Source organism: Arvicanthis niloticus, chromosome 5 (assembly GCF_011762505.2).
Source record: "Arvicanthis niloticus isolate mArvNil1 chromosome 5, mArvNil1.pat.X, whole genome shotgun sequence".
Taxonomy (NCBI): Eukaryota; Metazoa; Chordata; class Mammalia; order Rodentia; family Muridae; genus Arvicanthis; species Arvicanthis niloticus.
Window position 1 is genome coordinate 16,940,504 of NC_047662.1, and position 24,149 is coordinate 16,964,652.

Consider the following 24,149-nt stretch of genomic DNA (forward strand, 5'->3'; position numbering starts at 1 on the left):
CTAGGCTCAAGGTTCCGTGATTGGCAGCTCCTTCTGCTCCGTCTCTAGGGCACAGGAAACCTCTCTGTGGCTGCTGTGTGCTTGAAAAGACCTCACCTTAGCACAAAGATGTCCATTTAATCTAAACACTTGCCAAGGGAAAGGCAAACAAACACGTGTATACTCGATGGAATACTACGAAGCTAGGAAAATGTCTGCAGAAGGTTGGGACGTTGTGAGGGAAGATGACAAAGGCCATGGGAAAAACATCCAGTTCTGTTGACAGGGGAATGCCATAGATCAGGAAATCTAATATAAGCACAAATACACACAACCTGGGAGCTCCTTCTTAGAGACTTATTACGCTATCTGCATATAGACCTACATGCCAGAAGAGGGCATCCGTCATGAGCCACCACAGGATTGCTGGGAACTGAACTCAGGACCTCTGGAAGAGCAGTCAGTGCTCTTAACTTCTGAGCCACCTCTCCAGCTCCTAGGAGCTCCCTTTTTTCTTACACCTTCCAACGTTTCCACCTTTAAAATCTAAAACGTGTCCCTACGTATTAACTGAAACCGGTACCCAGTATTTACTGGGTCTCAGGACTTTGTCAGGACTGCCTTCTCTTAACTCTCCTACCTCTTACAGCCTCACTGTATGGGTGGGAGAGGGACCCTGGGGAAGGATGCACTTGTCCTGAGGCTACAAAGCTAAGAGAGGTGGAGCTGGGATTCGAACCTGTAGTCAGAACCAGGAGCCTCACACAGAAGCCCATCCGGGACACTTTTTTTTCTGAGTCTGAATGTCACTTGTCCCCACCCTCCCTGAGGGAAGGGCTGCCATCGAGGGAGCCATCCCAGACCACCTTGTTCCCTCAGCACGCGTGTCTCACCATTACCATTTGTCGGTGTTGTTGATGAGGGTGGAGACTTGTCTCAAGTATTCCTTGTCGTAGACCACGATGGGCTCGGACTCATTGATCTCCACTGGGTAAAAAATGGTGTTCAAAAAAGGTAACCAGTTGATGGCGGGTGCCAAGGTCTGCAAGGGAAGATGGCAGTGTGAGGGTGGCCAGGTCACTTCCGCCTCCGACCGGATCTCCAGGCCATTCCTCCGAATCACCTTCTGACTAACAGCAGGTATGATGTTGTCCCCTCAGAGAGCAAGGCAGAGAGAGCCAGGGCTGGCCGGCCAGAGTTTCTGTCCATGGCAGTTTAAGGAGCCAGGTGACAAGACCTCATCTAAAGGGTTAGAGAGGTGACTTGTGGCTCTTGCAGAGGACCCATGTTAAGTTCCTAGCACCCACACCAGGAAGCCCACAACCACCCATAACTCCAGTTCCAGGAGATCCAACACCTTCTTTTGGCCTCTGCGGACATCTGCACACACATGTACATATCCCCAAAACACACAAACACATGACTGAAAACTTAAAAAAAAAAAAAAAAAAAAAAAGAGCTCATTTTAAAGCTGGTGCAGCTGAAGCCAACACTTAGGAGACAGAGGCAGACAGATTTCTGTGAGTCTGAGGCCAGCCTGGTCTACATAGCAAGTTCTAGGCCAGCCAGGGCTACACAGTGAGACCCTGTCTCAAAATAAATAAATAATAAAAAAACCAATGGGGATAATTGTGCCTTTTCTTTGGGCAGGACCCTTTGGAATTACATGCGTGCATCTTTTCCAATACGTGTGCCACACACATGGGCTTGACAGATGAAGGTTACCAATTTCCTTGTAGTCCCACTTTAAAAACAAATAGCAAGAACCTTATTTGAAGTGCTGGGATTAGAAGCGTGTACCACCAATCCGCTGTCCCCATTTTATTTTTTATTTTTATTTCTTTCTTTCTCAAGGGGTGTGGCAGAGTTCTAGAGACGGGCCCCAGGACAGATGGAAATGACCCATCTGGATTTCTTCTGCTCTGCTGTAGCACCATCTGTCCCCAGACTGGTACCACGCAGCAGGCCTGGGAAAGATTTAGTGCAGTGCTGTCCCCATTTCAAAACTTACATTTAAGGACATCGGCTTGGTGCAGGCGCCATCACCCACTGAGTTATCTCACCACCTCTGGACCATCACCTTAATTTTTTTTCCCAACAAAATATCACTATGTAGATCAGGCTGGCCTTGAACTTGAAGTGATCCTCCTGCCTCTGCGTCCTCCTGGTGGGACTGCACCACCACACTTGGCTCACCTTAAGCATGATTAAGTCCAGCTGTGTGGCTTTAGACAGCCACTATTTTGTGCTGCCACCCCTCCCCCATCCAGCCTCAGCTTCCCAGCATTTGGCCAAGCTGAAGAATCCCACTCCCTACTTCCCAAGTCGCCAGGAAGAGAAAACCATCCACTCTTCTCCTCTTGCTGCCCCAGGAACCTCAGATAATGGGACGTAAAGACAGTCTCGGTTCTTGTCATTTTCTTCCCGGATGCTTGGGATTGAACTCGGGGCTTTTACACACAAGGCCAACACTGTCACTGAGCTTCTGCTCCCCACCTCCCAGTCCCCAAGGCTTGCCCTTTTATAACTGGCTGGCTTCACTTAGCACAGTGTCCCCGAGCAGGGTTGCACAACACAGCTCCAGCCCCATGTCATCTACGTGCCCTGTTATTTTTAGAACGCTACTTTTCAGAACTCTAGGTCTTTCAGGGCTACGGAGACTGTTTCAGCAAAGATGCCCATCCACACCAGTGCATCATGGGCCCCTTAGTGACTGAGCCGGCAATGGCAGCCATTCTGATGGCTGGCTGTTCAAGTCCTGTTTCTAGTGGCCCTGGCCCTGAGGAATGTCAAATTCTGTTTTCATTTCCCTTGAAGAAGTAAGAAACGTCAAGCAGATAAAGAAAATGAGTGACACCTGAGCTGTAAAAGCCCTTCCTGTGGAAAGAGTCAGGTGACACCATGACATCCCTCTGTTAACATCAGAGCAGAGCAGAGCAGCACACAGCTTGTTGTCGGGGGAGAACAGAGGTTGGCCCTAAGATCCTTTGCCTAACAGGCAACTCTGTACCTGAGGAATGGTGATTTTCCCAAGGTCACACGCCAGCTGGAGCCTGTGCCCTGTGCAGGTCTACAAAGTAGGTTCAGTCACCTCTGGGTTTATTTGCTTGTTGGAGGTGTTGTTGGGGACTGAACTCATCCTCTCACATGCTAAGCACGCGGGTGACACCCCTAGCATGCTGCTGCCGGGCGTCAAAGAGCATCTCAGCTTCTGCAGGAGAGAGTGCGGATGAGGCCAGGTATGAAGCTAAGGGAGTGTCCAGCTCTCAAAGGCACCAGTGAGTGGATTAAAGCTCCTAGCCCGTTCTCAGCAAGGGGCTGATGTGAGCCACTGATGGTGAGTCTTCCCACCAAGGCTGACTGTACTGGGCTAAAAGCGTGTGGGCAGCCAGCTGGTATGACATAATACACCCCTTCTGCCCAGGAGCAAGAGATGTGAGCTGGGAGTGAGCAGATGTGAGAGTCTCCAGCAGGAATCAGCTCGTGGACTCAGAGCCACTTCACAGACTTTCTCTAACACGGAGGAAACCTCTCACCTCCCAGAGCTGCCTGCTTTGTCGTCTGGAAATGGCCTGCACTGTATCAAGCATCCTTGCCCCCTGGTTCGCCCTCCCTGCCCTCCTCCTGGCAGATCCTCTGCCTCCGGGTGACTAGAAGTTGAGAGATACACTCGTGAGACCTTAACAGGGATCCATCATCAGAGCCACCTGAGGGCAGGATCCTCTGGCCAAGACCTGGGGAAACGGATACGTTTACAAATGTCACTGCTCACATAATTTGTGAGAACCACGTGTCACTGGAACCCTCTGACAGAAATATCAATGGTGAAAAAAATCGCCATGGTCTCTACACAACCTGTTCCTACAGGGTGAGCAGACGTTCTCCTCCAGAAGTGGGGTAAGGAGCCGTGGGTGAACACAAGGGTTTTCAAATTTCCAGCCTCAATTGCTTTGGTGATTCCTCACTTAACGTGTTTCCATGGAGATGGCTGTTTTAGTCAACCGGGCCATTCTGCTGTGACTCAGTCCCCCTGAGGACACTGAGGAGCTCTATTTTCCACACTTGAAGCCAAGGAGTCCTACTGAGTACCAACCAACTCAGAGAGGCTTGGGAAACACACATCTATAGCCCTGGCACTGGGAAGGCAGAGACAGGAGGATCACGAGATTGAGGCTTGCCTATGCTATCTTAAGACCCTGACTCAAAATTACTAAGGCTGAGGGGGTCATATAGACATCTATCTCATTTATGGCTTGAGCTCGTGCAGGAGCTGAAACAGTGTCTTCTGGGCCACGTTAGAACACTGGACTATGGCCTCACTGTAGCTGGGGCTGCCTGCACAAGATCAAGACAGTTAACACTCCGGCATGGAGGGAGGGGCTCCAAGCCCCACCCCTAGAAGGGGAGGACTGACAATAGACTCAGGGAAGAGGGAGTCCCTTCTTTAAGGCTTTGAGCTTTAGTAGGTCAGCCATGCTCCAGTGGACGGTCCACACCTATGAGTCCATGGGCACCACAAACTGGACTTGGTGGGTTATTTAAAAAAAAAAAAAGATGGCATGAGGTTGGTGTGGGAGGGGCTACTGAGAGGAGAGCTGAATATGGGAGGAGCTAGGGAGAGGAGAGCTGAATATGGGAGGAGCTAGAGAGAGGAGAGCTGAATATGGGAGGAGCTAGGGAGACAGCTTGATATAGGAGGAGCTAGGGAGAGGAGAGCTGGATATAGGAGGAGCTAGGAAGAGGACAGCTGGATATGGATGGGCTAGGCAGAGGCAGATATGGGAGGAGGTAGGGAGAGGCGGATATGGGAGGAGGTAGGGAGAGGTGGATATGGGAGGAGCTAGGCAGAGGTGGATATGGGAGGAGCTAGGCAGAGGTAGATATGGGAGGAGCTAGAGAGAGGTGGATATGGGAGGAGCTAGGCAGAGGTAGATATGGGAGGAGCTAGAGAGAGGTGGATATGGGAGGAGCTAGGCAGAGGTGGATATGGGAGGAGCTAGGGAGAGGAGAGGTAGATATGGGAGAGCTAGGGAGAGGTGGATATGGGAGAGCAGGGAGAGGTGGATATGGGAGGAGCTAGGGAGAGGCGGATATGGGAGGAGCTAGGGAGAGGCGGATATGGGAGGAGCTAGGGAGAGGAGAGGTGAATTTGATCAAAGCACACTGTGGCATATGACTATAAGCCTGGTACTTGGGAGGCAGAACTAGGTGGATATCTGTGAGTTTAAGGTCAGACTGGTCTACATAGCAAGTTCCAGGCTATGTAGTCTGAGGCCAGCCCCTGCTAGCTATATAAATATATAGGTCTGGAGAGGTGTCTCGGTGGGAAGCAACACCTAGGCTGTTTTTGTAGAAGACCCAAGTTTGGTTCACAGTAACCACGTCAGGCTAACAGCCTGTCCATAACTCCAGCTTAAAGGGATCCACCGCCCCCTTCTGGACTCTGTGGGCAAGTGCATGTGTACACATATAAGGCGACATACACATATACACACAACTTTAAAATAATAAAAATAAATCTTTAAAGAACAAACTGAGACTGGGCTGTAGCTCAGGGGTAGACCAATTACCTAGATGTACAAGGTTCTAGGTTCAGTTCCTAACACAGGAAATAAAACAGAACAAGGAGAAGATCCTAAAACCTCATCCCCATGGGGAAACAGGCAGAGAAAGCCCATTCCCCAATGACCTCTGACCCAGAAGCTCCTCTGAAGGAAGGGAACAGTGTCTGGAGAAGCAACGCTGGATGGATGATTCACTGAACTCAGCCTCTACTCTGGTCTAGCCTGGAGCCATCTGGTTACGGTAGCCAGGCTAGCTGCGAGCCAAATTCTGTAGCTGGCAGTGCCTTTATTCAGGGTTTGGGAATAAAATTAGTCTTCAGCTATCAGAGAAGATACTCTGTACTAAATTAAGTGTCATTATTTTAGTGCTGGGGACCCAGGTAGCACTGCTGGTCACAGAAACGACCACTAACATTTTACCTACTCACTCCTCCGTGCCTCATCATGCTAAGTCGTCTGGTGGGGAGAAAGGCTTAGTCCAGCCTCGAGGAGCTCAGGGCTTCCCTGTGGTTAGACATGTTTTCTCGTACCTGGACATCTGTCCAGTTCTCCTGGCTACCACTCCCTAGCAGCTGTTCTACAAAGACCCCAAGAGTTAAAGATGAAGAACCGCTGTCCTTTGTGTATGCCACATACCTCTGTGTCCCCCCCCCCCGCCCCCCAGACTAGGGCTCAGGGAATGGACTCTTTTCCCGGGAAGGAGACTGAGACTCAAGGGGCTGAGTCATGTGACCTGCCTCAGATCACACAGCTTGAGATGGAGTAGGGCAATGCCATGTTCTGAGCCCAAGCCCGGGCTGGCACCTGTAGGCTGCCCCTCTGAAGGACCCCTCCCACTTGAGTACCAGGGAACAATTGGGTATGTAGAACCAATTGTTTTTCTTCTCCCTTATTCTATGGAAGAATAACTCAAAAGCTCGGGGGAGAAGACGTAGGTGACTCTGGTGAGCACTGGATGATGTGTTCAAGGGCTACTGTGTCCTATACCACTCTGGGCATCAACTGTAGCATCAGACTACTGTGGGGCCACCATGGTAAGACCCGAAAGGCTGGAGCAAACTAACTCACGCCATGCAAACATCATCTCCCTCAACCTTTTAGCCTCAGAGCAGAAAACAATGCCAGATGGTGCCCGACACTGACTACCTGTCTCCATAACAACTGGTTGGGCACCACTTCCCCTGGGAACCTGCAGGCAGCTGGCAGCTGCAGGAGGCCTGAGTGGGCTGTGGCACCTCCTGGGACTCTGAGGGCTTAAGTGTACCAACCATTAAACCTGAATGCACCCTTAGCCTTCCTTACAGTCCTAGGGCCTGGCTTCTCTTCCTCAAAGCTGTTAGCACAGAGACACAGACTGTTTCCTATTAGGCTAGCTGGGGGCGGGGCATGGAAGACCAAGCCCATGTGCACCTGAAGGAAGAAACCTGTAAAACATAATGTCCCTTCTGAAGAAGGGACAGACGGATGGGAGGTCAGCTGACTGTTCAGATGGGAGGACTTCGGAAACAGTACTGATGACACAGACATGGTGTCACTCCTGACAAGAGCAAGGCTCGGCCAACAATGTCACCTGAGAGAGGTCCCTCTCCCCTAAGACAAGGCGGCCAGCAAGACAGACAGAAACAGAGAAACCATCAGGTCATCAAATGAGGATCCCTGAGCCCCAAGCAGCCACAGTGGGGGTGGGGGGTGGGAGAGCCTAGGATGGGACTGAATACAGAGGGGATGGCAGACCCCTCTCTCTCCCTTCACACCCATCAGGTCCAAGGGGAAGTTATAACCCAAGGGCATGTCACTGTCCAGGGAGCCAAACCTGAGTGCCAACCGCTCCTCTGCTACTCAGGAGCCTCTGGGCCAAACCAGGCCGCTTGGCTGCCCTGCTCAGAAAAGGCTGGAGATGTAGCTCAGTGGGTAGAACACTTGCCTAGCATGCGGGAATCCCTGGGTGCGTCCCCAGCATCCCAATTAGAAAGAGTAAGCCAGGAGGTGGTGGCACATACATTTAATCCCAGCACTTGGAGGCAGAGGCAGGCAGATCTCTGAGTTTGAGGCCAGCCTGGTCTACAGAGTGAGTTCTGGGACAGCCAGACAGAGAAACCCCATCTCAATAAAATAAAATAGAGTGACATGGTGGTGCATACCTGTAATCCCAGCACTTGAGAGAGAGAGGCAGGAGGATCTGAAATTCAGGGCCATTCTTGGCTACATAGTGAGTTCAAAGGCAGCCTGTGATACATAATACCTCTTTCTCAAAACAATAACATTAATGAAATAAACTTGGTAGGAATTTTTCAAAAAAAAAAAAAAAGAAAGAAAAGAAAAGAAAAGAAAAGAAAAGAAAAGAAAAGAAAAGAAGAGGGGAACACTGTAGCCTACGCCTCTGCAGTGCTCCATGTGCAGTGCTCCAGGACCAGGATGGGGCACACGGTCCAGGAGAGGATGGAAATGTTCCATCCATGGGAGTTGTGATGACCACCACAGTTTCAGGGAAACATCTCAGAAAGCAGCCTCGTGGTCTTTACTGGGTGAGGGTCCTTCCCTGAGCCTCAGTCTTTCCATCTGTGACCAGGTAGATCAACACCCTCCTTTATCAGGTCACTTCAAGAAACTGGTAAGGTGGGCCTGCCGCCTGGGTCTCCGGAGCCTCCACTGAAGCCCAGCCCCTGACACATGGCATCGGTGAGCTTACCTGTAGCTCAGCAGCCGTGACTTTGTGGTAGATGAGTTCCTCGTCCCGGCGCTTCTCCTGGGGGATGGTGATGTTGGCCAGTGCGGTCTCAAAGTCCAGGATCTGCTGCATCTGGGGCCGGATGGAGTCCTCGTCCCCACCACCCAGCAGCTTCCCCAGCTGAACCATGTAGTTCAGATATCCAGTCAGGACCTGCGGGACAAGCACTGTCAGGGGCAGCCACCTGCTGTCCTCTGCTAGAGGAGGGCAGGACAGGCTGCAGCCCAACACACACAGCCAAAGGTTCTACCAGAAAGCCCACATTTTATTTTACCGAGACAGGTCTCCCTGTGTAGCCCTGACTGGCCTAGAACTCACAGAGATCCACCTGCATCTCTTTCCCAAAGGTGTATGCCTGGCTTGCTTTTCTATTTTTGAGACACGGTTTTACTCTGTAGCCTAGGCTGGCCTGGAACTCATGGCAAAATTGCTTCAGCCTCCTAGATGCTGGGATGACAGGCATGTGTCAGACCAAGCTTCTGGAACACAGCTTTGAGTTGGGTGCTGTGTCTGTCCACTGGCTCCCCTTATCCCTCAGGGTTAAACTGAAGTGCTTGCACAGGTCCTAGGGTGGAACAGGTGGCCCTGCTGATCTGGTCCCATCTTAGCTCACTCCAGAATTGATCTTTGTATGTGCATGAGCAAGCATGCGTGTGCATGCACACGCACACGCATACACACGCTGAGTGTTAGAAGGTGCACGTGCACACACAAACACAGACACATGATGAGTGTTAGAGGGTGCACATGCGTGCACACACACACACACACACAAAATGACTGTTGGTGGGTATATACTACATGGTATTTGTGTACAGGTCAAAGGGCGGTTTTTGGATTGTTCTCCGTTTTACCTTTATGTGTGTTCTGGAGATCAAATTCACGTTGTCAGGTTTGCCTGGCAACCGTCTTTGTCTGCTAAGCCATTTCACTGGCCCAATTTTTATTCTTTTAACACGCCTGCTCTGAGCCACCTGCGTGTCCCCTCATCTGAGTCAAGTCCTTGAGTTCTACAGCTGCCCCCCCCCCACTAACCGCTGGGGACCATCTCCCCATCACTGGGCACTGAGTGAACACAGGTGGAATTATGGAGCTGGTTCCAGGTGTGAAACACACTTAATGGCTATGTGACTGTGAGCAGTCACTGAGTGTCTCTGAGCCTTACAAGGCGAGGTGAAAGTCCTATCAGCTTGTCAGAGGTGAGGCCCACAAAGGGCCAAGTACTCACAAACGGTGGCAGGTATCCCGCTGTCTTCTTTAGAGAAGGGATAAATGATGCCCCTTGTACCCCCAGTGCCTGACTGTGATGCCTGACGTTTGGGGACACCCTCCTCCCCCGCTCCCTCCTCCCAGGGCTGTCTGTTGGCCTTTAGAAAACTGTGCTGTCTATAAAAGCCAAGTTTCCGGGGCTTCTGGGATTGCTGGGTGTGCACAGCGGGGCAGGCCGGGCAGCTCACCTTCTCATTCTCTGTCTTGTTCAGGTAATAGTCTCTGGAGGGCAAGCCAAGGCCGGACTGGTCCACCTGCAGAGGGATTCAGGGTGAGTGGGGAGGCTCCCTGCTTGTCCTCTACCTTCCCTGGGGCAGGTGCCGGCAGGAACAGAAGCAGAACCTGAGAGCTACCAACACCAGCACATCCACCCACGGACCAGCGATGAGATAGGCACATTTCCCCCACTAAGGGAAATGGTAACTACCCTGAAAAACTGCAATGAGAACTTGTGCAGACAGTGATGGTAAAGAGCCTTCTGAGAGTTGGTCAGGGAGGAGAGGAACATTCCAGAGAGCTACCACAGAAGCCTTCTGGTTCCTTCTTGACATACCTCATCTCAGGTAAGAGTTATAATACTACATTTGGTTGACAAGGAAATTATAGTTCAGAGAGGCTGAGCCACTTGCCTAAGGTCACACAGCAGGTGGGAAGCACGGATGGGTGAGGTGAGGTGAGGTGAGGTGAGGTGAGGTGAGGTGAGGTGAGGTGAAAGCAGGGAGAGATGGACTCAAATCCATTCCAACCAGAGCTACAAAGGCCAGGGACTGCGGCAGGGGAGCAGAGGGTGTCACCAGTCACATCCGGGAGTTCACATCACCTCCGTGGCTCTGCCTACCTGGATCACATTACTATTGGAGTTCTTGGAGTCGGCGCTGACGTAGACAGAGAAGAAGGGTGAGGTGCGATAGTGAGCGGTGACCACCTGCAGCGTGTCCTGGAAGTTGTCCTTGGCCCAGGGTCCTGTGATATTCCAGCCTCCGAGCTGTGGGGAGAGAGCAGACAGAGGTGGTGTGTGTGAGTGTGTGTGTGTGTACGCACAAATGTATGTATGCATGCGAGTGCACAGGTGTGGCCATGCATGTGTATAAATGGTGTACATGCATGAATGTTGGTGGTGTGTACACAGGTGTGGGCAGTGGGTGGTATGTGTGTTGCACGTGGGTGGGCGGTATGTGTACACATGTGTGTGTGTATGCAGGTGTGGATGGTGTGTGTGCAGACATGTGCGAGAGGTATGTGCATGCACTGGTGTGTGTGGTGTGTGTATACAGGTGTGGACAGTATGTGTGCACATGTGAGGGTAGTGTGTGTGTGCATGGCGTATGTGTGTGTCTGTGTAGTATCTGGTGTGGATGTAAACAGGTGTGTGTGCACAGATGTGGACAGTGTGTGTGTTTGCATGGGTGTGAGCCCGTGGTGAGCTGGTGTGAGAGCCCCATGCAAATCCCAGAGCTACATGCTCTATGACCCTGGAGTAGTCAGCCCTCTGACCTCTTTTTTTCTGAGACAGGGTGTAGCCCTGGCTGTCCTGAACCCACTCTGTAGACCAGGCTGGCCTTGATAGCCTTAAGTGTGCTAAGAGCACACAAGACTGCTGCTCCCACGTGATTGGAAGGGAGATGGGCTGGGATTTGGACAGGGATAGTTTCCCAAGTCCCACGGACACAGTGATATTAAAACAGAATTCCGAAGGTGTCTACAGAGAAAGGCTGCAAAGCCAGAGGCGTCTTGTAGTGAGCGTAGCACCCACAATCACGGAAGCCCAGGTTTAGATTCCCAGCACCCACAATAAAAGCTGGTACTGCCTCAATAATGCCTATGACCCCAGTGCTGTAGGGAAAGGGTGGACTGTGGAGGATTCCTGGTTATTAGCCTAGCTCCATGCTCAGGGGGGAGACCCTATCTCAAGGCAATAAGGAAGAGATTGACAGAGTGGACTCCTGATGTCCTCCTCTGTCCTTCATGCGCCCAAACAAATACACATTCATGTATACACACACACAGACAGACAGACACAGACACAGACACAGACACAGACAGACAGACAGACAGACACACACACACACACACACACACACACACACACACACACACACTGTCCCCTAGCTTGGCACAAGCTGGCCCATGGGACCTGTGCAAGAGAGGATGGAAAGACATTGTCCCAGGGTCACCAACCCTGCGATAAGACCTTCCCTGAGGTGAGCTGAGAGGCAAAGTCCTTTGAAGGAGCAGAAGTGGCCAGGAAACATTGCCAGCCACCTCTGTCTGCACTGGGAAGCCTGGCTAGCCTTGGCAGCCCTCCTTGAAGGCCACCCAACAGTGTGGATGCACTCAGAGTAGACAGGTTGGGGCAGGACTAGCGATGTAGCTCCATTGGCAGAGTCCATGTGTTGCAAGCACAATGCCCTGCGTTCAGTCTCTAGCATGGTATAAAACCAGGCACGGTGGTGACACATGCCTATAGTCTCAGCACTCAGCAGGGCAAGGCAGCAGGAGTTCAAGAGCATCCTTGGCTACATGGGAGGTTTGAGGCCAGCTTGGGCTGTGTGACTGTGACAGTTTGTAAATGCTTGGCCCGGGGAGTGGCACTATTAGGAGGTGTGGCCTTGTTGGAGTAGGTGTGTCACTGTGGGTATGAGTTTAAGACCCTCACCCTAGCTGCCTGGAAGTCAGTCTTCCACTAGCAGCCTTCAGATGAAGATGTAGAACTCTCAGCTCCTCCTGCACCATGCCTGCCTGGATGCTGCCATGTTCCCGCCTTGATGATAATGGACTGAACCTATGAACCTGTAAGCCAGCCCCAATTAAACGTTGTTTGTATAAGAGTTGCCTCAGTCATGGTGTCTGTTTACAGCAGTAAGACCCTAACTAAGACAGTGACCCTTTCTCAACACACACACACACACACACACACACACACACACCCCAAAGAAGAAACAGATGAAGGACTTATTAGTAATTAGCAGGGTCCTCCTCTTGCAGGGAACTGTTTCCGACCAACAGTCTAAGGTGCTTCAAGACCAGCACACCCCTCTACGTACACAGGACCAGAAGAACAATAGAAAAGGATTAGTCAATACAGTCCCCATCCCCCACCCAGACACACACATACACACACACACACACACACACACACACACACACAAACACACACGCTTTGCCCCAGCAGATGCAGACACACACCCTATACCATCCACACAGACAGATCCACCCACACAGAGCCATGCACACACATGCTTAGGCAGCCCCAATACTGGCAGCAGACAGACAGACAGGCTCGGAGTCCCGGCTGGGCGTGGTGGCTGCGGGTGTGAGGTGGGGAGGAAGCTGGACAGGCTGACAGGAAGCTCATCAGAGGGAGACTGGCTGTCCACCCGAACACCCACCTTCTCAATCAGCTCCATCAGGGGCTTGGCCCGAAGTTCCTCGATCCTAGTTTCGTTCATGCACGCACGGTAGTACACTTGGGCCTTTCTCTCTGCCTCGCTCACGCTGGCCGTGTTATTTTCTAGAATGTCAAGAAATAACAGAGTTGCGTCCCAATGGGGTGAGTTCTTCCTGGATTCTTAGCTCTCTCAGCTGTACAGAAGGACTGTGGCAAATTACTGTCCACAGAGGAGAAGCCTTGTCCTAGGGCTGTACTCAAGTGCTTCTGTGTCCTGGGTTTCATCTCTCTGCAAGATGACCTCGCAGATGTCTCTGGGGTGGCAATGTGTGCTGTGCTGGAGAGTTTTATGTCACCCTGACACAAGCATAAGTCGCCCGAGAGGAGGAACCTCAATTGAAAAAAATGCATCCATAAGATCAGGCTGTAGACAAGCCTGTAGGGCATTTTCTTAATTAGGGATTGATGGAGAAGGGCCCAGCCCACTGTGGGTGGGGCCATTCCTAGGCTGGTGGCCCTGGGTTCTGTAAGAAAGCAGGCTGAGCAAGCCATGAGGAGCAAGCCAGTAAGCAGTGTCCATCCATGGCTTCTGCATCAGCTTCTGCCTCCAGATTCCTGCCCTGAGTTTCTTCAAAGACAAAGCTGAATAAACCCTTTCCTTCCCAACTTGCTTTTGGCCATGGGGTTTCATCACAGCAATAGAACCCCTAACTAAGACATGTACCCACCCAGCAGGTCCGGCTGGCTTCCCTACCAGCCAGCATGTGGCCTCAATCCCTTGCAGGGAAGGTGGGAACCCTGATGACTTTGCCTGGGAGAAAGGCAGGAATCGGCTTGCAGCAACCGACTCCCCGATTCCTCCTGAGAGGGCTAGGGGTGTTTGCCACAGCGTTGTTTTCCTTTTCCCGCCCTGGTGGCCCAGGCTAGGGCAGTATCCCATCATACTGGAGTGGGGGTTAGACCTTCCCAGGCACCCAGGAGACTCCTACCTCCTCTTCCTCCTCCTCCTCCCTTCTCCTCCTCGGCACCTGTGCTACATGCCACCTGCTGAAGGCCACATGCCTGCACATGTGTGATCTGGAGGTTTCCTGATGCACCCAGAGTAGTCACACCACTTTGTGCTGCTCAGATCCTCAAGGAGCCTACTATGCACTAAGGCTGCTGTCTGAGAAAGTGTGTGTGTGTGTGTGTGTGTGTGTGTGTGTGTGTGTGTGTGTGTGTGTGCGCGCGCGCACAAGTTCAACTTCAGGGTAGACTCTGTAACGTTGCGGCTTGTTTTCCTCCTTTTACGTTCGTTTCTGACCTTGATCTCCCCAGACTATCTTCCTCCGTGAACAACTCTCTGGTGGGAGTCTGTGCCGCCATTCCCTGGGCAGACATCAGAGGCTCACTCTGTGCCACAAACTGTGTTAGAGTTGGGACACCAAAGGCAAGGCCCCTGCTGCTCCATGGGGCTTCTGCAGGGGACCCTGTGAGAGTCTGCCTCAGCTCCTAGGCCTTCTTAGAGGCCGTCAGATCTGAAGCTTCATTCCAGGGCTTCAGCACACTGGGCATAGCCTGGAGGCCGGACACTGGGTTGAATGAGCATGAAGTTTTACAGACATGGGACCTGATTCCTGAGTCCAAAAAGCTCATGATATAGAGGGATGGGATATGCACAGAAAAGCCTGCAGGGTCAAAGAACGTGATGGCTCTGGTGCCACCATTTAAACACTTCTGGCGTCACGCCCAGGGCCTTGCACATACTAGACAGGACTAAGCAGTCTACCAGTGAAGGCACAGCCCCAGCTCCAGAGGATGTGTCCCGTGAGCTGGCTCTCAGACAGGATGTGAAAGGAGGAAAGGCAGTAGCAGACCAAAAAAAGGAGCATAAACTGACAGGTCTTTGGAAGAGAGAGAGCCCTTTGTCATGGGCAGATGATGCCAAGAGCATGACTTGTTTTCCTGGGAAGTCTGTGTGTGTGTGTGGGTGTGGGCGGGGGGTGCATGTGGTTTTTCGAGACAGGGTGTCTCTGCGGGGCCCAGGCTGTCCTGGAACTCTCTCTGTATCAGAGATCTGCCTGCCTCTGCCTCTCAAGTGCCGAGATTAAAGGTGTGTGCCACCGCCGTCTGGTTCCTGGGGAGTCTGAATGAGCTGCTGCAGTGGTCACCTCCAGAGAGTCCCATTCCCCATCCTCACCAGACATGGCACCTAGGCTGCCACTAATCAGAGTCTCAAAGGCACAGAAACAGCCCACAAAAGAGGTAGGTATAGCCAGGGGGGCGGTGGGATGGTGGGAAGGAATAACACGCACACGCACAGACACACACTCCCCCTGGAGATCCTGGGGAGACACCTGTGAGCCACGCAGGTCCCAAGGGAGTGGGGGGAATAAGGCGTCTTGTAGAGGGAGGGTGGAAACAGAGGAGCTTGAGCCTCAGGCTGGAGATGCAATGTATAAAGGGGGGGGGTGTCCCACACCCAGGGCCTCATCTCCATGGCAACACTTCTTAACAGCTCAACTCTTAGAAGGGAAAGCGGAACCACTTGGTGCTGCTGGCCAGGGTCCAGAAACTTTCTCTCACCATACACACCTGGCTCTGGCCATGACCTTGAGAGGCCATGGCCAGCATCAGAGGCGAAACCCTGTGCTCAAGAATGGGCCTGGCATCTGCTTTCCCTAGGGCCCCAAGGCCACTGAGATAAGAGACCTAGAGACAGGCTCCCCAGGACAGCTTGGCTGTGCTGGTCACAGTGTGTTCTGAGTTCCAGCTGGAGGCCACAGACTGACTCCCTTTTCCCGGCATCTGGAGGGAGAGAGAACACTTGCTTCAGGGATAGCTGCCCTCTCGTCCTTACTGTGAGGCCTCGCTGACCAAGCTCAGTTCCTGGGGCCACGCTCATGGCTCTTCCACAGCTAATTCAGCTCTCAGGGCTGGCAGCTGCTGGGCTGGGTGTAAGTGATGCAGGGGCAGTTGGGGGCAGGGGGACAGCCACCAAGCAGTGACAAGAGCATCTCGGTACACACTGGGATAGAATGGGAAGAGAAGCTCCAGGTTAGCCCACGAGGATGATAAGAAGAAGCCCTTGCTCTAGCTTCAGGCTGAGGGGTAAAAGCAATGAGAATCCTGACTGAGCAGGGGCTGTGCCTGCCCTGTCCACCTCACGTTCTGTATCTTAGTCATCTTTGTGTCCCCGGGATCAGGCACACAGTAGGCCCTCAGCCGCGTGTGCTGCTACAACAGCAGAGCTGTTCGTGTAGAATAAAGAAGAATATCGTGTCTGGGAGGGGGGAGTGAGGAATGAAGGGCTCTAGTAGGCCCAAGCGAGGCAAACATGGCACCAGCACTGCTTGCCCACCCCCTTCCTCTCCCTCGTTAAACCATTAGATTACATTCCTAAAGCAAGCCCCCCAAGGTCTATTCCCTTATTTGGCCACTGACTCCTTTCTGAGACTAAACACTAAAATCCAACAATCAAAACTCATCATTTGCCTACCCTGGCTAACCTGTCCAATCAGGACCTACTAACTTATCCTAGCACAGACGTCCCTTTTCAAAAACCCAGTCAAAAAAAAAAAAAAAAAAAAAAAAAGAAAAAGAAAAATACCAACAACCCCCCCCAAACATCTGTTGTTGCTGCTGTCTGCTTTTGTTCAATCCAGAGGCAGCCCCCCTGCCTGCCCCTCCTGGGTAATGAATAAATCTTCTTTGCGCTAAGAACTTGGCATCTGAGTGTGTCCTGTACCAACTCCGAGGGGCCCCCAAGCTCTACAATAAGGCCAGTGCCAGACTGAGATCTATAAGGAGAGGAAGGAAGACAGGATGTATGGGTGCCACGTGGCAACAGGCATTCATACTTCTGCTAGGCTTCTCTCGCTGTGTGCTGGTGTTGCCCAGGTTGGGGCCGAAGCTCCGGGATAGCCCGAGGCATACCGCCCTCCTGCTCCCTCCTCATGCAGGAGCAGTTACTACCTTGCAAGCTCCAGAGGGACCTGGACTGACTGAGTTAGCCACACAAAGCTGGTGAGTTGGCTCAGTAGGTCCAGTGCCTGCTAGGCAAACATGAGGCCCTGAGTTCAGATCCCCAGCACCCTCTAAGAGCTGGGTACAGCTGCATAAGCTTGTAACCACAACGCCAACGCCGGAGGGCAGAGGTAGGGGCATGGAGGAGGTGACTCCGTGCTGTTCACTGGCCAGTCAACCTAGCTGAACCAATGAACTCCAGGTTCTGTGAGAGATCTGTTTCAAAAAAGAGAGCGTGCAATGGAGAAAAACAGCTGACCTTGCCCTCTGGCCTCCAAATGCACACGCACAGACATGCACACACCTGTGAAACGCACATGCACACACATGCACACACGGTGGCAGAGAAGGCGTGAAAGGAGCTTGGAAAGTGAAGGAAGGAGAGCTGAGCCCTGGGCTCCGCTTCTTCTGCAGCTGCTGCTACTGACTGGATGTAAAAGCCCGGAAAAGACTCTGAGGAGAAAGGAGACCTCTTGGTCTCCAATGGCGTGAAAACCATTTGGCAGCACGGGACCAGACAACAGAGTTTTCAATTGCCTAGTTACTTCCTTCCAGGGACCCCATGTTCCAGAAACTTGTGTAGTCACTTCCCCAAAGTCCCAGTGAGGAAAGACAGCACACCATTTAATCGGCCTTCTTTTTCCTCTGGGAGTTTTTCTTGGATCTCTTTCTCACATCGCTGCTGGTGTTAGGAAGCAAACGCCCAGGCAGCCAGGCAAGCAGAGGCTGCTGAGGTAGGCTGTGGGGAATCGGGTGCCTGGGAATTCCTCAGGCTCCCTGGCTGCCATGCCATTGTCTGGGCAGAAGCATGCGGGACCTGGAGTCTCCATCAGCTAAGGCCAGTGTTTGTTTTAGATAAACCACAGACTGCTCCAGGCCTCAATAGCTCCATCCAAGAAGCGGGGTGGGCGGACTGATATAGGAGGCGCCCAGCTCTTTGGGATAACACCATTGCCACTTCCTGGTGCCGAGTGCAGGCCAGGGATCAGGCCTGTATCTCATCATCAGACAATACAGAAAGATGGATGTGGTGTTACTGGCCAAAGAGAAGGAAAGGAAGCCCAGGAGAGGGAAGGAGCCTGCTGACAAAGGCAAATGGGTGAATGAGCGTTCTGGAATTTGAACCCAGGCATTCTTAAGCCTCCCTGAGAAAGCGGACTGGCTCTCAGCAGGTGGGCGTGGCTATGTGTGCAACTTGTCATAACATTTCCCCACAAGTGGCTCTTACTTGAATCACACCCAGTTTATAGGCAAGTGACTTGGTAACTAGTCCAAGGTCACATAAAAGTGGCTGAGGCCTGGGCAGGCGTTCTAGTCTTTCTGTTTTCTTGTTCCTTTTTGCCAGTCAGTACGCTGAAAAATCAGGCCAGAAGACAGTCCCCCCACCCCCACCCCCACCCCCTAAGAGGTCCTGGCCCCACCTCCCTGCCTGAATCATCAAATCCACCAAAACCATTCTCCGATGGAAGCGACCCACTGCTGTGGACACTATGCCAGGGGGAAGTGTCTCCAAGGCAAACAGAGCAGCAAGGGAAAACATAGACGGTAAATATTGAAAAACCATAATCAAAGCGGAAATAAAAAGACATAGCATGGTACAAATTCATGCCAGTCACCAAGAGAAGCTCATCTCATGAGACTGGAATGTTCCATGTTCTCAGAGACTGGTATGAGGGACACAAGAAAGGAAAGGAGATAGCTACTGGCCCCTCCCTCACTTCCCCCTGTACACCACCCTCTGTACCACCCCCAACCCCAGCTCTGGTTCTGGGGATGGACCCAGGGGCTTGTGCATGCCGGGAGAGCACTCTTCCTCTGATCTGTCTCCCCAGCCCTGATAGCTAACTGTACTTTATGGTCACAATAAGCTTGTGTTATATATTGTCAGTATCTATCCTTGTTTTGCTTTTGAGACTGGCTCTCATATAGCCCAGGCTGACCTTGGACTTAATGTATAGCAAAGGATGGCTTTGAACTCCTGGTCTTCCCATCCTGCCTCTGGATTGCTTCAATTATAGGAACTCACCACATGCCAGCTTTATGCTCTCATCTTATAAGATGCTCTAAGTCTGAAGGGTACATAAACGGCAGTGTGGCTCAGGCCCCGGGAGGCTCTTTGATAGAGGAGACACAACAGGGAAAAAGGCTTAGTCTAGAAAGAGCCAGGTGGTGGTGGCGCACACCTTTAATCCCAGCACTTGGAGGGCAGAGGCAGGTAGATCTCTGAGTTCGAGGCCAGCCTGGTCTATAGATAGAGTTCCGGGACAGCCAGGGAAGAGTCAAGGACAGTAGGGTTTCTACAGAGAGAGAATCTCTATCTCAAAAAAAAACAAACAAGAAAGGAAAGTATAGAAGGGTCTGAGGAGATGGCTCAGTGTCTTAGAAACGTGAGGATCTAAGTCAGAGGCAGGGTGTGGAGACGGGTCACTTCTAGGTGTCAGTGCTCAGCCAGGCTAGTGCGAACAGTGAGATCTAGATTCAGTGAGAGACCGTGCTTCAAAAACATGAGGTAGTGGAGCAACTGAGAAACACAATGGTGACCGCACATACGTGACACGCAAGACAGGGAGGGAGGTATGGGTCTGGAAGGGTTTGTGGGGTAGCTGTGCAGTTGGTTAAACAGTATGAGCTAGCACAGGCAGAAAGCCCAAAGCAAGCCAAATCTAAGGGGTGATGGGAAGCTGGCTACTTCCTGCTGCTGTGAGGTCACATTCCTTTCTCCCTAGTCCTGGGAGGCCCTGCCTGAGGGAAAGGTAGTCTATGTTCCATACGAATGAGCTCACCCTCTTCCAGCTAACAAGCTACAAGGACATGCCACAGTGGCACCTGGCCCACCCTCTGGGAGGTCCCAGGTGAATTCAAGCATCAAAGGAATATGAGGCTGGGGCTGGAGCTCTCGTGGCAGTGAGGCTTGCCTGGGGGTTCCATCCTCAGCACTGTATAAGCGGGGCCTAGTGATCCCAGCGCTTAGGAAAGATGAAAGTTATCTTTAGCTTCATAGGGAGTTCAAGGCAAGCTTGGGCTAGAGACCCTGAGGAAGGAGGAAAAGAAGGAAAGAAAGGAAGGAGGGAAGGAAAGAAGAAGAGAGGGAAGACACCACACAGAATCCACATTCTCTGGGTACTGCGTTTCTCTGAACTGGGGTCAGGCCCCATGTTCATACCCCAAACCACTGCATGCAAGTCTACACTCACAGTGCTCTTCTATGCACTGAAAGTCGGGTTTAACGGAGTTGGGAACTGTGGCATACAATAGATCCCTGGACAATCAGCCAAGGTGGTCTATAGGGGGCCTATTTGGCTTTAGAACTCTGCAGTGTGGCCCTGATGCCAACAGGCCCTGCCGGTTACCCAAGTCAAGTTCTTGATTGGTTTTTACTGTACAGAGCAGATCCTACCATCACCTTGATCCAGAGGGACAGAGTAGATAGAAAGTCATAGGTCAGGACTGGAAGCCACTCCCCGTGAATCTGACAGCTTAGTGGGGAAACTAACGCAAGCAGACTCAACCTGCTGCAGATGGGCTGAGGGGGTCCTGCTGAGGAGCTGCAGGGGACTGTGGGGGAAAGGGTGGGTAGGTAGCCTAGCAACAGCCATGGTCTGAGGCTGGGTTGGAGAAGAAAGACAAGGTGTCCTTAACCCACTTGCAACTGAAGGCTGTGGCTACCTAAGGAGCAGTTGTTAAAACAGAACCATTTCCTATCTCCTGAGACGACTTTGTCACTTAGAGAGGATCTGTCCTCCTTTAAGCAGCTACCTCTGTGCCACTTACTCCTCAGTACGATGACGGGCTTTAAAAAGCCTGACAAGCTGGATGTGGGGCCTCACACCTGTAATTCCAGCACTTGGGAACAGAGACAGGAGAACTGCTTCAAGTTCAAGGAAGGGCAGGCTGGACTACACAGGGAGACCTTGTCTCAAAAAATCCAACCAACTGCCAAGACAGAGTTAAGTATTCATGAATCCAAGTGGTGTCAGCGACCGATGGATTAATAGGTTTTTCATTCTCTGGCCCTTGCCCAGCTCTGGGAGCCCTAGGAGCGGGCAGAGGGCAGCAGGAGAGGGAGCTGCAAAAAGTTTCACACATCACTGATAAGGATGCAGGGATGGATCAGAGGAAGGCAAAATCACAGGTCAGTAAGTGTGGCCTAGTATATGCTGGGACTCCTTCCGGGAGAGGAGACATTGGGTGGGCAGGATCTTATATATTACCCAGGAATACAGCAGTAAGCAGGACAGACTTGGGAGTCTAAGTGTGAATTCTATGGTCAAAAGGACTCTGAATAGTCTTTTTCAAGGCTGATCAGCTGCAGCCCAGGTCCTGCAGAGTAACAGATTTCTCTCTCTCTCTCTCTCTCTCTCTCTCTCTCTCTCTCTCTCTCTCTCTCTCTCTCTCTGAGACAGGATCTCACGAAGCCTAGGTTAACTTTAAATTGAACTTTTGATCCTCCTGCGTCTGCCTCCTGGTACTGGGCTGATACCACACCTGGTTTTCCTCGAGCTGGGGACTGAACCTGTGGTCTCATGCACGCCAGACAAGCCGTCTACCAACTGAGCTGTAACTTACCCTGCCCTCCGTGACACCACCACTGATCAACACGTATAGTCTGAGCTGGAGTGTCTGGCCTCAATTGTTTTTACTACACAATACCACAAACTCAGTCCGTGCCAGCCGGGAGCTAAGTGATCTGTGCCCTGAGAGCCGAGGCTTGAAGCTCTGCGTACTCTCTTAGTGACAACCGCCTCACACGCGCTCTTCGGCGCTGCGAGCTGTGGGTGCTACAGATCTCAAATGAAGAGACTAAAGCTTGGAGTTAACCAGTCACTTGAGGTCCCATTATAGGGGACACCACCATCTCCAACCCGTTTGTCGCTTACCCAGCAGGTGCTTGATGATGGCTTGGTTGTGTTCCCAGAGGTTACTGAAGGTCCCCCAGCGTGAGTGGCCGTCGGGCACGGGGTTGGCCTTGATCCAGCCACCACAGGCATAGCTGAAGAAGTCCTGGCAGGGGTCTACCGTGGGGTCCATGGAGTTTAGGATGGAGCTGGTCACTGAGACACAGGCCTCGGTCAGACATACCGGAGGCGTTCCTGAGGGTCAAGGACAAAAGGCCAATGAGAGGAGAGCAGTGCAGGGGCCCAGGGGCCCAGAGGCCAATGCCCCACCTGGTCCTGACTTAGTTGGGTGGCTGCTAGATCCCTCATGGGGACAAACTCAGTAGATTTAGAGTCTCTGGACACAGAACTTCTGTTAGCTGCATAAACTCCCCTCTGTGGTTTCAAAGAGTTCAGAACTAAGCCGATTTTCTCTCAGTGATCTTTCCTCCATGACGACTTCCGATCCTGATGTCAGCAATTCATTTTCCAGTCTACACATTTATCCTCTCAATAAAATCAACACTGAATGTTTTCCAGGTTCTGTCTGTCTGTCTGTCTGTCTGTCTCTCTTTCCCTTTCTCTCTCTCTCTCTCTCTCTGTCTCTCTCTCTCTGTGTGTGTGTGTGTGTGTGCATGAGAGAGAGAATTATAAATGTGCATAGGCCACACGCATGTCACATGTATGCATGCATACACACATGTGCACACACATGCACAGACATACACAATGAGGGTAGAGACTATGGCTCAGTCAGTAGAGGCCTGGACCCAGTCCCCAGTACCACATAAGTCAGAGCATGGTAGCACAGGGTTGACAGGCTCACTTGGGAGGTAGAGGCAGAAGGAGCAGAAGTTCAGAATCATCGTCAACTACAAAGAGTTACAGGAAGGTACATGAGACCTTATCTCAAGACAGAAACAAACAAACAAAAAAACCCCTGAAACAAAGTTATTGCGCTATTGGCATTTGAATGGAAAAGAATCTTTTCCAAGGGCCACTTGGAAGGGAGCCAGGCCCTTGCACATGCCAGGCAAGTGCCCTCCCACTGAGTCACAGCCCACAGAGAGCCTTTCCGTAGCAGGGGTGACAATGCCACTTACAGGAACACTTCATCAGATCCCCTTAATCAGAGTCACACACCCTGGTTCCTGGCCACCGGGGAAGGCCAGAACCTTATGAGGGGAGAGAGAATGTCTGTGTGTTTGAAAAGGCCATTCACGGTTATGATATAACTCCATATTTGGAGAGGAGAGGGGAAATAATACCTATTGTTTTTACTCAGTAAGCTGCAGGAAGTCAAGTCTGACAAAATCTTGGCTGGAAACGCCCACAAGACAGACAGTAAGGGGACCTGGATTTGAAAACAACAGGAGGTGTTGGTGCACACCTTTAATCCCAGTGCTCAGGAGGCAGAGGCAGGGGATTTATGTGAGTTTGTGGTCTACAGACTGAGTTCCAAGACAGAGAGACCCTGTCTTGAAACTCCAACCCCCCCAAAAAAAACCCAACAAAAACCAATAAACCCCCAAACAAAACAAACCAAAAAAACCAAAACCCCCAACCCAACCACACCAAATTAAACCAAATATCCCTGACCCATCAGGAACTCAATGTCTACTTGATTGACTGGTGAGTGGTCTGGGAGTCCCCATCTGACCAACTGATAGTTTGTGGTCCTCTCATCTAAGTTCCCTGCTCCTTGGAAACCTTCTCAGGCCCTCTTGTATTCCTTCCTGTCTCGGGCATCTGCGGTCCTATCATGTGCTATGTCACAGCTTCTCCCTGTCTAGTTTCCGACTAGAGGATGCACTTGTTTTCACACGTCCTTCCTCCAGAACTGTGCTTGGCATCCGTTGCTGTTCAGTGGATGTTAACGGAATGCATACGTGTCCTATGGAATGACTGAATGAAAGTGTCTTGAGACCTGGTCACCTGCTAGAGAGGTAGGTGGCAAACACCCCTTCGCTCTGGGACACACGTGATCAGTCAAGAAGGCAGCACTTACTCATCCAACAGTATTTGCCCGCAGTGTCATCCAAGACGCTTTAATTCTTTAAAAACGTGTATAGTGTGTGTGTGTGTGTATTATGTGACTGTGGGATTGTGTGTCACACAATCTACTGGAGTCAGTGCTCTCTTCCTTTGTTCCTTTCTACCGTGTAGGTTCTGGGGTTAGAACTCAGGTCATCAGGCTTAAAACATCAAGCAGCCTTACCCACTTAGCCATCTAGCTGACCCTTACAATGCTTTAAAATACTTCACAGAACAGGGATAGGGAAAGGGGTTAAGTCAGTAACCCCAGAACCAATATACAAATACCAGGCATACACTTGTAATCC

General features: G+C 51.5%; 1 protein-coding gene and 1 non-coding gene across 3 annotated transcripts in view; both read right to left on the bottom strand.

Moving 5' to 3' along the window:
• Nucleotides 1-24,149, bottom strand: part of Ece1 (endothelin converting enzyme 1) — a 104,100-nt gene that overhangs the window by 20,386 nt on the left and 59,565 nt on the right. For both annotated transcript variants that reach the window (XM_034503141.2, XM_034503140.2), the window contains exons 4-9: nucleotides 21,811-22,023; nucleotides 12,930-13,051; nucleotides 10,379-10,525; nucleotides 9,729-9,794; nucleotides 8,233-8,424; nucleotides 879-1,021 (exon numbers count right to left, since the gene is read on the bottom strand). In XM_034503141.2, coding sequence (XP_034359032.1) covers nucleotides 879-1,021; nucleotides 8,233-8,424; nucleotides 9,729-9,794; nucleotides 10,379-10,525; nucleotides 12,930-13,051; nucleotides 21,811-22,023 — 883 coding nt within the window. The remainder of the gene's footprint in view (nucleotides 1-878; nucleotides 1,022-8,232; nucleotides 8,425-9,728; nucleotides 9,795-10,378; nucleotides 10,526-12,929; nucleotides 13,052-21,810; nucleotides 22,024-24,149) is intronic.
• Nucleotides 1,834-1,964, bottom strand: LOC117709691 (small nucleolar RNA SNORA55). Its single transcript, XR_004606936.1, has one exon. It is a non-coding gene; the product is annotated as a small nucleolar RNA SNORA55 (small nucleolar RNA).